The sequence below is a fragment of the Acomys russatus genome, chromosome 7 (genome assembly GCF_903995435.1).
Source record: "Acomys russatus chromosome 7, mAcoRus1.1, whole genome shotgun sequence".
Lineage (NCBI taxonomy): Eukaryota > Metazoa > Chordata > Mammalia > Rodentia > Muridae > Acomys > Acomys russatus.
In genome coordinates this window covers 18625665-18640826 of record NC_067143.1, presented here as the reverse complement: position 1 = coordinate 18640826, position 15162 = coordinate 18625665, and the positions used below count along the sequence as shown (strand labels likewise).

General features: G+C 43.0%; 1 protein-coding gene across 1 annotated transcript in view; it reads left to right on the top strand.

Moving 5' to 3' along the window:
- Positions 1 to 1189: 1189 nt before the first annotated feature.
- Positions 1190 to 15162, top strand: part of LOC127191534 (neuronal acetylcholine receptor subunit alpha-7) — a 115844-nt gene continuing 101871 nt past the window's right edge. Inside the window, exons 1-2 of the mRNA XM_051148663.1 lie at positions 1190 to 1313; positions 1464 to 1603. Of these exons, the coding sequence (XP_051004620.1) occupies positions 1259 to 1313; positions 1464 to 1603 (195 nt within the window). The 5' untranslated portion in view covers positions 1190 to 1258. The remainder of the gene's footprint in view (positions 1314 to 1463; positions 1604 to 15162) is intronic.

Here is a 15162-nt window from a genome sequence, read left to right as displayed (position 1 = left end):
GAAAAGGGATGGGGAGTACCCAGGAGCCAGATGTACACCCATCCAGATGTTTCTGCCTGCTGTCCCCTTCCCTTGTAGAATACAGGTTCTGCTTTGTGGGGAGCCCTGGTCGATTGTCCTCTTTTTTTTTTTTTTTTTTTTTTTTTATGAACTGTCTCCAAAGCCAGTCACTTTCCTTTCTTTGCTCTTACACTGCAGCTGTCAACCCTTACAAAAACCCTATACTTGTATTACTAAACAACATGGGTGTGCCTCAAGATACCAATTTCAAAGGAACTGCATGGCACTGCTCCTGCAGGGCAAGTAGCTGGACTCACCACCCCATTCCCACTGCTCAGGTACCTTTCACTTAGTCACTTTTTGATAATCTTGTCCCTCATTCTTAGTGCCATATACTGTCTAATGCACAGGAGTGACACTCAGATGGCTCAGATGCTATGGAGTCTGTGGGAGGAAAGAGGACAGAACCCCCTAAGGAATTCAGAGTAATCCTCAAGATGGGCTTTCTGTACTTGTTTCTGAGGACAACTGGGGCACAGCCTAACTCACTTCTGATGGTTCTCCTCAGTACCTTCCTCCCATCGCAGAATGGCAACTAAGACCACTCCTCTGCGCCAGGGTCAAGGTGGCTGGTCTCCCTCGGCGTCTCCTAGTTCATTTACCATGCTGTGAATCAAACAGGCCTCCAGAATCAAGTTTTGGCTTGTTAGTTCAGTAAGGGATTGGAGTTAAGGCTTCCGTTTTCCGAATCTGTTTTAAAAGACAACGAGACTAGATCAGGCAGGCTGTCTGCTAGCTAGGACTATCACGCCATACATAGAAAGCCTCAGGAAGGAGCCCAAATACAGCTGGTTACTGAATATATCGGATTTGGCAGGGAAGACTCAGGGTTATTCTTGCCTGGCCTACCTTATCTGTTTGGAGAAACTTCCGAAGCCAGTGACGCAGATGCTAGCAGCAGAGGGAGTCCTGGAGGACTGGGTTGGAAACTGTTCTTGGTGTGGGTACAGTACACAGCTAATAGCCAGAGCAAGTAGCACGGGGGTCAGAAGCCATCGACTAGATAGATGCTCAGGGATGCAGTTCCCCGGGCGGCCACCGAGCAGCGCGGTCCTGAGAGCGCTCTAGAGGCGGGGGGCGCGCTGTCACGTGTAGGGCGCGCAGCGGCGGGCGCGCGCAGCGCTTTAAAGGCGCGGAGGCGGCAGGAGCGGCATCTCGGCCCCGGCGGACAGCAAGACGCGGCAGCGGCTCCGGCGACATGTGCAGCGGGCGAGGAGGCATCTGGCTGGCTCTGGCCGCCGCGCTGCTGCACGGTAACCTCAGCGCGGCTTCAGCCGTCCTTTTCTCGGGAGTGGATGCGGGCGGGCGGGTGGTCCGGGTTGCGGTGGGGCGGCGGGGCTGGGCTGCTCCGTGGCGGGGTGGCGGCCGCGCGCTGAGGCCCTCTGGGCTCTCTGTTTCCCAAGTGTCCCTGCAAGGCGAGTTCCAGAGGAGGCTGTACAAGGAGCTGGTCAAGAACTACAACCCGCTGGAAAGGCCGGTGGCCAACGACTCGCAGCCGCTCACGGTGTACTTCTCCCTGAGCCTCCTGCAGATCATGGATGTGGTGAGTCTGACGCGGCGCTGGGGCCGCACGCCCTCCTGTCCCGGACGAAACCACGTGTCGGGCAAGACCCCCAGCCACCTGTGCATAGATAGGTACTTGGGTCGCGCGCCTTTCTCTCAGCTAGAAACTCCAAGGCAAAGTGTCCCGAGCTAGGAGTCAGTAGCTGGAACAGGCTTCGTTGGTCACTTTCAGTCTCCCTTTGAGAGAAAACTAGTGCAGTTCTGCGCCCAGAATAGTTTAGCCACTTACAGGCTTTTCTTCCTGCGCAGTGCCATGGTGGGGGGCCTGGCTTTTTGGCTGCCAAGCTGTCTGGGTCGAAAGCTAACTGTAGGTGTTTACCGCTCCCATGAAGGTGGTCAACAGTGTTTTTAGGAGAGCACAGGTGCTAGAGATCCTACTTGGAGGATTCTAGGCAGTTGATAGCAGCCCTCCCTGGATCCCTTGCAGCAAGCAACTGCTTTTAGGTGACACACCCCTGCAGGATCTGTGTCAGCTTGATTTTTCTTCTGCTACATGGGATACTTCTATGATTTTTCATAGGTAGAGTCGTCAAACAATGCCAATACTTAGAAAGTATTCCACTGTCTGTTCTATACAAGGCTTGTGGTCGGTAAGGGTGGAGAGCCACCAAAGGAACTTAGGTAAAGTGTCAGGGCAGGTGATACTTCCTTCTCTTAACTTCACTCCTATGCTGTTCCTTTTAATCTAGTCAGTTTTCCTGATGAATGGCTCCTGTTCTCATACTATACCCGTTAAATCTGCATTTCCTCCCATGAGAGGATCTTGCTTTATTAAGTGTTTGTGTGCAGTGTGGGGGATTTATCATGACAGAAGTAGAAGACAGTTGCTGTCACATGGTCAATTGTTTCCTAAGTTTACAGAGCACAGACTGCAGGAAAGGGAGAGTGACAGACAGTGGGATTCTGTCATGGAGCAGAACACAGATCAGAGAGCAGTGGAGGTGGAAGGCTGTGAGGTAAAGGAAGCGCAGTGCTCCTGGGCACTTGGGGTGGGGAAGAACGACAGGTTCACTTAGGTAGCAGAGAAGTTGTTCTGGTTTTTCTGGTCTCTGGGTGGTTGACTTCGGGAAATTCCATGAACATCTTGAGCTTTGGCTTCCCTGCTAACAGCATGGACACTCAGGTGCTTCCCTGGGCATTGTGATGAGCTAAAGAAATTAGAAATAACATCAAGAGTCCTCAAAGCCAGATACACAATCAGTTATTTTCGTGCAAAAAAGTACACAAGGAAGGGTCAAGTAGCTAGGCTCACATGCTCTGTGAGAGTCATGCAGTAAGGTGACCCCCTTATGTCTCTACTTTTGCCCAGGGTCTGCTTTGGCCGGGCTGTCTCATTGTGTGCTCCACAGCAGCCTCTGGCTGGGTAGTAAGCTTTATGCTATAGGGGGCAGCTCAGCTGCAGAGCTTGTGTGAAGAAAGAGCAGGCCTTCTAAGGCTATTGAAAACCACTCTTCAGAAGTCTGGTTAGTATGTTAATAAGGCTTGCTGGCTCTTAGGAGAAGTTAAGGGATAATCTAAGATTAATGATGTGAAAAAATTAGTTATGTCAGAAAACAATAAAAAAAATCAAAAATGACAACTCATAAGCCTTTATGTCACTGCCGTATCAGGTAGAAAAACCCAGGTGAAGAGGGCACTGAGCAGAGGTCAAGGGAAGGGGAAGGTGTGGGAAAGTCTTGGTGTCACCTTCACCTCAGATCTAGCTTTGAACACACTGAGTTCCCCACTGGACAGTACTGCTTGTTTGTGGAGTGGCCTTGGGAAAGCCACTTAACTTTCCTCAGCCTTGCTTTCTCATGTGTAAAATGAGAACACTCACATCCACTTCACGGGTCTTGAGAGGATTAAAATCAAAGAGGCTCTTGCCACACACTGATAATTTGCTGAAGGCTCGCTCCATCTTAATTATGTAGTGAGTTCCCTCAGAGGTCAGGAAGTCCATTCCTAGAGAGGTGTGGTCATCTGCCCAAGGATGCCCAAAGACTATAGCCAATCTACTAAGGAAAACCCATGTGGAGTGAGATTCCATGCCCTTTTGCCTATCATAAGCTGCTACTTTTTGACTTGGTGACTTATTTTTGCAGAACAGAGTCAGCTTAATCTACTTAAGCTCGATGAACCGTAGTTGATTGAGTGTGGCTGTCCTAAGCTCCTGGGTGAGAACGAGATTTCTACATCAGGCATAAGGAAATATGCAAACATTTGTATTCCAATCCTGCTTGGCTCTGCCTGGTTTTGAAACAGAGCCAGGTCTTTCTTGCTGAAATCTCAGCACTCTGGACAGAGACACCAGCTTTCATGAGGTTGTGAGTTGCAGTCTTGGCTAGTGCAATCTCTTTACAAATTCAGCTTTGAGGGGGTCATTTTGCTCATTCCTACCTGCTGTTCTATAGACCAGAGTTGATTGCCCACAACTTATTGTCCCCCCCACCCCGCTGAACCTTTTTTTTCAGCATAGATGTCCTGCCTTCCAGGATGCAGAGGTGGCGTATGGTGCCACGTATATGTTTTATTCATGCAAGATTGCTTTCACCATCAACTTATTCCCACCTATGTGTATAGGGCTCCCAGGGTAGACCTTGTTTGGTTCTGAAGTTTTGTCTTTAGTTTCCCGGGGTCTGCTTTGGCCAGCCTGTCTCATTGCGTGTTCCACAGCAGCCTCTGGACCTCTTGATTTCCACCTTTAGAGGGTACATGAGCTGGCTGGCTGTAAGACTAAGAAGACAATCTAAGATTTCCACACGTGGTGGACTGCAACATAGGTTGCAGATAGAGTGCTGCTGATGTGCGTCGGGAACATTTTATTCCTGGGGTCGCTGCCTGGGGTGGTTCCAATGAGCAGGAGGTTGGATTTCCAATAGGAGTTTCCCAGGTGGAGAAACTAGGAGGATTTCTCCAGGTAATGGACACAGAGAGGGGAGATTGTAAGTGAAAGGGAGAAAACACCTTCAGCAGGGTGTTTCCATTAAATCGTGGCTCCTACCTTCAGCAGGGTGTTTCCATAAGATCCTGGATCCCTCTCTTCAAGTAGGTGTTTCCATGGAATCCTGCCTCAGTTGATATTCACTTTAGGTTTGGTTGAAAGACTTCTTAGGAAATTTATGCTTATGCTTATAAAAGTTCAAAAATATTGATCAAACCATAAGTAGTTTTATCAACCCCTTTTCTAGTCTGCATTCTTTTTAAAACGCGATTTTTCTCTGGTAGAAAGGGCAAGTGTGTAAAATATCTCTAATATGCTACAGAGTTTGTGGTGCTGGCCTGTGTTCTACCTGAGTGTCACGGACTCTGTGGGTGAGGAGGTGTCATGCCAGAATTTTGTAAACCTAGAAGAATAGTTTGTAGAACCCATTTCCCTAGAAGTAGGAGCGTGAAGGAAGGCCGTTAGCTGCATGAGTCTAGGTAAATGACCAAATAGTAGCAGAGGAGAAAAATTTAAAAAACCAGTGGCAACTCAGATCCCTGAGTCTTACTAAGTTTTTAAGTTTTATTAAGATTTTTTATTAAATCCAATAAGTATGAATTATAGATTAGATTGAAAAACTGTGTACATGTTTTAAAGATAAAACCTGGGTCCTTAGAGCATTGGTGGTATCCGCTGTGGCCTGTTCTGTTTGTTTGGCTATCCCCTTGGTGAGGCACTCAATAGAGAGTGGGAAGACATGGTGAATTTCTGAGCAGGGGCGGAAAGTTTCGGCATCTATATTTAGAAGATACGAAAGCCTAGAATGTGGGGCAGACCAGGGAGGAGAGAAAACTTGGGCAAGGATACAGAGATCCTTCCTAGTTTATTTTCTGTTGCTCTAACAAAATAGCTGAGACTGGAACTTGTAAAGAAAGAGGTTTATTTTGGTTCCTGGTTTTAGAAACTGCGAAGCCCAGGATCGCAGTCATGGCATGCTTGTCCTGGAGAGGGTTTCCATGTTGGTTGAACTCATAGCAGAAAGCAAATGGGCGAGGGAGTGCATGCAGAGGGGGCTGGACACAGGACACAGGGGCAGCCTTGAGGTGTAAGTGTTCCTGGAGGTAGTTAATCAAGCCTCTGAAGAATTAACCAAGTCCCCCGAGAAAGACAGTAGTTCTACAGAGTATTGTCCCTGGGACCCATACACCACTCACTAAGGCTCACCCAACATCCCTGTATTAATGAATTAAAATTTTTGCACACGGACCATTGGGGACACATTTAAAACCAAAACAGGGTCAAACACAGCATGGCCTCTATGGCAACGTGGAGAAGGAGAAAGATTCAAGAGATCCTTTTGGATATATCGTCCATGGTACATCATAGTACGTAAGCATCATGTGCATGCGCAGATCAGTTAAGTGAAAAGTGCTCCCTTATTCCTAATGCGTACTTGGTTTTATAGTGCTTCTTAATTTACTTCTTGGGCCTTTCACTGGCCTGAGAGTGAGGTAATGCATAGGAAATCATTCTGAAGACTTGCAGACGGAGGGTTCTGAGTTGCCACGTGGTTTTTATACTATTTCTCCTCTGCTGCTATTTGGTCACTTACCTGGACCCGTGCATCTAAAGGCTATCCTTAATGTTCGCTTGCATAAAATAAATATGCAGTTATAAAAACATATCCAGAAGGTATTATGTTTAAAATGAACAATATGGATCAATATGTAATTATACACAAACACAAAACATATAATTATGCATGAGTGAATTTTAGAATTGTATAGATTCTGGATTACAGAGCTTTCTGGAAGTTTTCCTCACAAGGCAGTGGAACTGGTGGTGTATTTCAGGCTTGCTCCTGTAGAGGGCAGGCATGGTGTGGAGCCCAGTTTCCTGAGAGCTTGGGGTTTATTTGCAGTCCCTTTAGTGTCTTCCTGCTTATGTTCTGTATGTAGATTTTGTGCTTTTTATTTACTAGATATATTTAAAGTGCTGCAACTCTAAATAAAAACCCTACTCATGTGGCATGTTTAATCAGAAATGACCAAGGTGAAAAGTCAGATGGTTACCATAATTTATTTTAACATGTTCCTTTTTTAAAAGAGCACTTTTAGGTCCAGTACAATTGCAGAGCGTGGTTCCCTCCCCCAGGCTCCTCTCATCAGCATTCCCTGTACAGTGGTGTATTTGCAAAGCCTGGTGAGTCTGCATTCCCATGTCAGCATCACTCTCAGGCCATACTTTACATTTTCACTGGCAGTGGTGTGGTCTTGCACAAATGTATTGTAATACGCTTGTGTCCACCATTTGAGCACATAGAGAGATGAGGCATTACTTTAAAAATCCTGACTGATATTCCTTTTTTCCTCATCACCGTTGCAGCCACTGCTCTTTTTGCTATTTGTATAATTTTCCTTTCCAGGGACTGGGGAATTAGTTCAGCTGGTAAAGTCCTATCAATGCAATCATGAGACACATAAGAAGGTGGGCCTGTCACCTATAATCCCAGGAGTTGGGGTGTAGGGAGTGAGATAGTCAGCTCTCTGATGCTTGTCAGCTGGCCAGCTTAGCAGAACATACGGGCTTCAGGCTAGGCGAGAGACCCTGTTATAATAAATATAATAAAGGAAGAGCTCATAAAGGAATGACACCCAAGGCTTGCCTGTAGCTTCCTCATGCACATGCACACACCTATAGTAACAAGAATGTATACTACACACATTACACAAACACACCACACACTACACCCCTCAAATAAAGTCTTCTCCAGAATGTAATATAGGCAGAATCATCTCTCTGTGGTATTTTCTTCCTTCACTTAGTGACAGGCATTTAAAACCCTACTCTTTTTTCCCATGACTTCTTAGCTCTTTTCTGTTGAATAGTAAGGCATTGTGATGACGTCAGCTTATTGGTCATCTTTTTTGCACCTAAATTTTGGCAAGTTTGAATAAAACAGCTATGATGCCTGTATTCATGTTCTTGTGAAGACTTAAGTCTTTACTTCACTTTGGAAAAATACCAGTAAGGGCACTTTTGGAGACTAAATGGTCGGGGCTTGTTCCATTTTGTAAGGAACACACAGGCAGATCTTGAGGTTAGCAGTCAGTGAGCATTCCTGTTACTCCGTGTCCATAGCAGCATCTGGCATTGCTGGACTCTCAGATTTTGTTCATTCCAACCCTTGTGTAGTGGTACCTTACTGTCTCGCTTATATTTCCCTGATACTTGATGTGGAACGTCTTTTCTTGGGATTCCTTGCCATCTGTTTTTTTCTAATGTCTGTTAGAATCCTTGACCCCCTTTTGTAGTCAGATCCTTTTCTTATTATTGAATATATTTGAAAGCAGTCATTTATCAGACGTGTCATTTGGAATGCATATAATCATTGATTTGTCTTTGTGTTTAGACGACTTTTTTTTTTTACACAGCAGAAAAATTTAATTTTGGTGAAATCTGTCCTACAAATGTATCTTTAATGAATTCTGGCTTTCATTTTTTTTTTTCTTTGTCAGTCTAGGATATATACAGTCTCACATTGATTTAGATCTGATCCATTTTGATTTATTTTTGTGAAGGGTATAAAGTCTATATACTTTTTGGTATACAGATAACCAATTTTTGGGGGGTATAATTTATTTAAAAGTATCTGTCACAGTTTCATTTTGGGGCTCACTGGTCTGTTTGACTGACTCGTGTGTCTTTTCACCAGTATCACCTTCCCTTGATCAGGAGTATAAGAGTCTTGAAGTCGGGAAGCATCACCCCACAACCTTGTTTGTCTTGGCTATTGTGTCAGCTGTTCTAGATCTTTTATGTGTGAACTTCAGAATTAATTTTCCAATATCCACACAAAAACGTTTTCTTGTGACTTTCCTTTTTTTAGTGATTCTTTTGGATTTTATTGACTGACAGCCATGCTGTCTGCAGGGCACAAACTAACTTACTTTTCCTTTCCCAGTGTGTGTGTCTTTGTTGTTTCCATCTTGTGCCTTATGCTGTTGAAACGGAGCAATGGAGGAACATTTTGGCCTTGGTCCTATCCGTGAAAGAGAAGCTTTGAGTTTGTCACCATTAGTTATGAGCTTAGCTGTAATTCTTTTGTCAGCATTCATAATCTAATTGAGAAAGATCTCCTGTATTTCTAATTTATTGGGTTTTTTTTTTTTTGTATCATGAATGAATATAGAACATTTTTCAAAGGCTTATTTGTATCTATTGGTACACTACTGCTATTCTTCAGCTGGACGGTGTGATGGATTACACTAATTGATATCCTAGTCTTGAACATCCTCACATATTTGGAGTAAATCTTATGGTAGTAGGACGTAATTCTATTTTTACATAGTTTAGATTCAGTTTGCTCATATTTTGTTATTTTTATATTGATTTGCTTATTTATTGTGTGTGTGTGTGTGTGTGCATGTGTGTGTGTGTGTGTGTGTGTGCATGTGTGTGTGTCTGTGTTTCTTTCTCAGTGAGCATGCACTATAGTGCTCACATAGCAGTCAGAGGTTGGCTTGCACTGGACGGGTCTTGGGACACATCACAGGCCGTCAGACATGGTGTCAAGCACTTTCACTGTCTGAGCCTTCTTGATGGTCCCATTGTTGGGAACTTGTATATCTGTATTTAGGAGCCATCTGCCTTCATAGAATTATGCAGGAAATATCCCTTCATTGCCCTCTCAAAGACATAATAGAGAATTGGTGTATTTTCTTAATGAATGAGCCTGGAAGGTTATTTTTTTGTCTTTTTGTTCCTGAAAAAAAAAATTAGTGAGTCATTCAATTTCTTTAATAAATTTCAACTTTTTAGACCCTTTCTTTCCCCATTGTTGTATGTACATGTATAATTTGACAAGTTATTTCTTTAGGAGAATGGTCCAGTTTGTTTAGGCTATCAAATTTGTAAGCGCATGCTTATTTATACATTAGTTTACATCATTTTAATGCCATAGTGTTAGGATGGTGACCTTTTTTTCATTTCTGATATTAGCATTTTTATATAATCTTTGTTTTCCTACTCCAGCTTAGAGGCTTATCAATTCCATTGATCTTTTCAAAAAAGCAGTTTTTAATGTTTATTTTGCCTATTGATTTCCCATTTTCAAATTTATTTATTTCTGCTATAATTAGTGCTTGGATTTATTAATTGTTTTCTTCTCCAAAAGGTAGAAACATATTGATTTTAGGTATTTCTCTTTTAAAATGTTCTTTGGTGCTGTACAACTCCTTCCAAGCACAGATTTGTATTACAATTTGGAAAAGTTATGTTTGTTTTATTTAGTTAACAATTATTTTTGAGATTTATTTTTCAATCATATGTGCAGAACATGGTCTTTAAATCTCTGTGGGTCTGGGTTTCTACTTTAATCCCACTGTAGACTGAGAACACAAGCTGTTCCTTTAATTGCAATGCAGGGTGCTACAGTCTGTTGCAGTTAGAAAGCCCTTCATCTGGTCAAATGTTCCATGTCCTCTTAAGAATATGCACTCTTGATGACGAATTTTTCCACAGAGGTTAAAGGTATCCAGATGATTGGAAATCTCAAATCCAACTATGTCCTTAACTGGTTTTCTACCTGTAGCACAAGTGCATTTATTCCTTTTTTCTTAAATGTTTCACAAATATCTATCTATCTATCTATCATCCATCTCTCTCTCCGTCCACCCATCCATCCATCCATCCATCCATCCGTCCGTCCATCCATCCATCCACTGGTCTTGCTGTGTTGCTTTGTAGCGCAGATTGGCCTCAGTGCTAACATTACAAGGGTATGGCACCATGAGCAGCACACCTGTGTGTTTTCTAACAAAGGCACTTAACTGTGGCTAAAGGTGGATTAAACCTTACCTCCTTGTAGTTTCCGAACCTTTCCTCTCCTACAGTGATGTGCCTCTGTTAGGCACAAAGCAAAGGACTGTGTGTCTTCTTGGAGAACTGACTCCTTTTTCATTATGCTGCTAAGCCTCTATCCTGACAGCATTGCTTGTTTTGAGTTCCTCTTTTGATATACTTTTCTTATATTTACCATTAGCACAGTATATTTTTCTTCTTTCTACTTTTAATCTCTTTGTGTTTTATATTTAATAAAGTTTCTTGTAGACAATACAGAGTGGGCTTTTTGCTTTTTCATCATCTAGTTCTTTTAGTTAGTACATTTAGACAATCAAACTAAAGTGATTCTTTATATCTTTGGATTAATACACACAAATTTAATTTCGGTAATTCACATGTTACACTTCTAGTTTACCTACAATACTTATTCTGTCCTTTTTTATTGTTTCAGTATTTTTTCAAAGTGTGTCTGGCTGGAGTCTGACAGCCAGAAGCTCTTCCATGCTACCTTTGTGGAAAGCACTGCTCACTTTTCTTACTAGGTTTTGGCCTTTAGTATATCTTTGGGTTCTTCCCTAGAATTTTCTTTTGTGTTTGTCACCATCTGTTTTTGCATGGGGTCTGCTCTACCAGAGCGTCCAAATTAGCAGCAGTTGTCAGATTCTGGTTTTGAAAAATGTCAGTTACAGCAGCAGCCTTGCCGTGCCTGCCTTTTCTGAAATCTTCAAGTTGCATCCTCTGCCTTTTAGTGTGTTTTCTGATATTTTCTTTCACCAGATATGATGGACTGGATGGATGAGTTCCAGTCAATTAGCCTTTGCTGCTATGGTACCGTGTGGGAAGAGAGCAAGACTGTGATCACGTGGCAGGCTTTGCTGAGCCTGTGCCCCTAAACTGTGAACCAACCAGCTCAGTCATTGTCTTTCTCATTAGATGGAACAGACTGGCTGAGGCTGGCTGGAACTGCTATCCTTCTGCTGTAGGGTCGACGCTGTTCAGGAAAAGAATTTCTGGTGTACTTGCAAAGTGCCCCTGCCTCTGCAAGACAGAGGGAGAGATTCTCTATCTTTGCTGGGGATGCTGGTCAGGCTTCTGGCAGTAATCCCCCAGTGTTATGGCGTTCCTATGGCTGAGTTACTCTGGAATTCTTAACTGTTGGAGCTATCTGGCTGAGTTTTTTTTTTTTTTAACAATTCAGTGATAGCTTGGTTTTCCTGTCTTGGTCTCCTTTGCTCTGAGTCTGCTCTGGTTAGCTGTGACTCCTTGTCTCTCCGACCTTGAGGACAGTTATGTGTCCTCGGTTCTCCCCTCTCCTACAAAGTAGGCAAGAACTGGTTCATTTTTAGTCTGTTCAGCTCTTTACTTCTTGTTAGGACACAATGGTGGATTCCAAGCTCATTACATGCAGCACTGGAAAGCTGACCTAATAATGTTTCTATAAGTGACATTTCTTAAAATTACAAAAGAAAGATATGCTTTGTACAGCAAGCCAAATCAAATTAAAAGAAAAAAAAAAAAAAAAAAAAAAAGACTGAGTTGAGGGGGAGGACTCACCCAAATCACTATTGCTTAAGGCATTCCGGTGCAGCTTATTCTGTCTTTTCTTCATTTTTATAGGTCGGGAGAGAAATACTTTAAAAAATTAAAGTAGTAAGACACCATTTATGGTTTGATCAACATTTAGCAGCATTAATTTTAAAGGGATGCAAGTAGGCCAAGCAGTAAAATAAACACCGTTGTTTGGCCACAATTATGTAACTCTAGAACTACCGCATACTTAGCCCTCTTCCTTTTTGAAAGTTCAGAAATAATTTAAAAATAGTTTTATTTACATGATCACGGTGTCCCTTTTATGAGATGCGTGGTGGGGTTGGGAGGTGTTCAGTTGCCACGCCTTGTCTTGTTCTTTGCTGGCGTGCGGGCGGTTAGGTCGAAGTCAGTGTTGCAGTGTTTGCCGTGGTTCCTCTGTGTTCACTTTCTCTTTCCTTTCTCGTGTTTTTTTTTTTTTTCCCACTTTATTAGTCGTACATCTCTCTTTCTTCCTGTGACCTACAGACTGCAGCAGGAATGCCTGACTAATGAAAGCCTAATGAAGGTCATAGCTCTTTCTGTGCAGCGTGCAGACGTTAGTGAGCCCACTCTCCCACTTAGACTTCGGTTCCGCATTCTCAGCCTATGTGCTTTAACTGTCATATAGTTTGTTTCTCACTGTGTTTTTAAGCTCAAGATGATCCTCTTCTACACGGCATGTCCCTTTAATAATGTTTTAATCGAAATAGAATTATGTGACTTCCTCTCCTCCCTTCCTTCCTTCCTTCAGCCTTTCTCACCTACTTTCCCTTGAGCCCGTCCCATGTTACCAAGACCCATTTCCTTCTCCTCTTTAATGCTTCTTTGTGTGGCTCTCGATGTGGCAAAATCTCCTATGAGTTCCTTGTCTCTAAATATATTGCTGATGCTTTCATTTTCAAATACTAGTTCAAATTCTGAGCTGGTGATTTATTTATCACATTTCTTTTGAAAAAAAATTTTTTACGATTATTTATTGCTTGTGTGCATGTACACATGTGTAGGTGTATGTGTGGGGCTGCAAACATGCTGAAGTTTGGATAAGTTGCACGAGTTGGGTCTCACCTTCTACCGAGTGGGTCCTAGGGTTGTCAGGCTTGGTGGCAAGTGCACTTACCCACTGAACCGCCTTACCAGCCCTTTTCCCATTTTTAAATGGCTTCCACATTGTTTCTGACTTTCGCTGCTTTTCCTAAGGTCAGCTGAATGTCATGTTAACCTTTTGAGGTGCTTTGTTCTTACTTTCCTCTGGGTGCCTTTTAAAGATGTTCTTGTTTTTGTTTTTGTCTCTCTTTGATTTAAACATGTAAGTGTATGTGTGTATGTGCAGATTTGTGCTTGCTTTGTTAGAAATCATTAATATATGATTCCGATACTAATTTTTTCTTTTTGAAATTTTATTTTACACCATTTCTTCCTTCCCGTTCTTCCCTTCAAATTCTTCATCCACTCCTTGTTCTCTTTCAAACTCATAGCCCTTTTTTACATTAATTGTTCCCTTTCCCTCCTCCCCATTTTCTCCTCTGTCTCTCTTTGTCTCTTAAGTATAAACTGCTCAGTCTGTGTAATGTTGCTTGTATGTATGCTGTCAGGGCTGACTCTTTGGCATTGTATAAACTATCACTCTGCTTTTCTTGGGGAAGACCATTTCACCTACCCTCGGCACTTCTTAGTTGCCTGGAGTTCTTTGTGTAGGTTGAGGCCTCCTGGGCTTGCCCCATCTATTTTGACATCTCTATTGGCGTTGTTCTTGGTTAGCTTACGTTTGGGTAGTCAGCTTGGTGAGACTTAACAGGTGTAGCTTCTGACATTCCTAGGACATACAGCAAACCCAGCAATGCTCTGGCTCTGTTCTCCCTCTTTTCTGCCATGTGCCCTTAGTCTTTGGTGTGGGAGTTGTTTTCTGATGTAGCCGTTGGGACTGGGATCCACACTCTACAGTTTGGTTTTGGTTTTGGTTTTCTGGAGTGTCTCCATCTGTTGCAAAGAGACGTTTCCTTGATGATGGGTGAGAACTATATTTAGAGTGTAGTTAGTGGTTTTTCTGGTTTAGTAAAGTGGTGGTTGTAGGTTCTCTACAATCTATGACTTTACGAGCCCTGAGTCATTGGCTAGGTTTCCTGTACCAGGCATGATTTCTCTCTTAATGAGTGGGTCTTAAGTCCAACTAAAGAGCTGTTGGCTACTTCCAAGATGTTTATGGCACTACTGCACTCTTAGGGTCATTAGGTCATATTATTTTTTAATGTGGTTTATTGGTGTCTTAGCTGGGTAGGATTATTGGTTGCTTCTTTCTTTTGGAAGCTTGAATGATACCTTCTAGTACCATGAAACTAGATCTCAGGGATGAAATATTCAGCTTAATTCCAGCTCTGGGATCTCTGGGCCCTGGTATCTTCAGCAGTAGGAAAACCTTCCACTCTGGGGGACAACCAAGGGCAGTAGCAATAGTTGTATGCTTTGGGAACCTCCTAGACAACCCTGATCAATAACTCCAACTAGGGCAATGCTTCTGTTATGTTGGGTTTTTTTTTTCCCATAAAAATTGGGAAGCCTTTACCAAGTGTGGTCCTGCTCTACTTATCTTCCTTATTCCTTTTGAGATTGCAGTTGTGTGCTTGAAACACTATTGTTGATAGTGGTGCATCCTTCCTGGGAGCAGTTTTGTCCCATAGGAGAGGTCTAGTTATGTCTGGAAGCATTTTTAGTTGTCATAGGGTTCTACTGACATTTACTGGGAAGGGACCAAGGATGCTATTAAATATTCCCATGTGTGGAGAATTATCTGGGTGCAGCAAGGATGTCCCTATGCCAAGGCGTCAGAAACGTTGAGATCGAGTAACTCTGTTGTACTCCCAACTCTGTATTTTCCCTGTATTATGCACTACTCTGTTTCTCCAGGCTTCCTTCGAGCTGCTTGCTGGTGATTCATGTTTAGTCACAGGTCCTGTTCCTGTGTGATTGCTTTTCCCATCTATTCATTTCACTTCCAAAAATTTCTTTTTCGTTTTTCTTACATTTTTGTCCATTGCATGTTGCTCCTAAGACCCATGATACATTAGTAAGAGTCATTCTCAGGGCCTGGAGTTGTTAAGGGGCTCAGTAGTTAAAGGTCTTCTGGGGGACCAGAGTTCAATTCCCAGAACCTACAGAGTGGCTCAAAGCGATATATAATTCTAATTTCAGGGGACCCAGTGCCCTCTTTTGGCCTCCATGGGCAT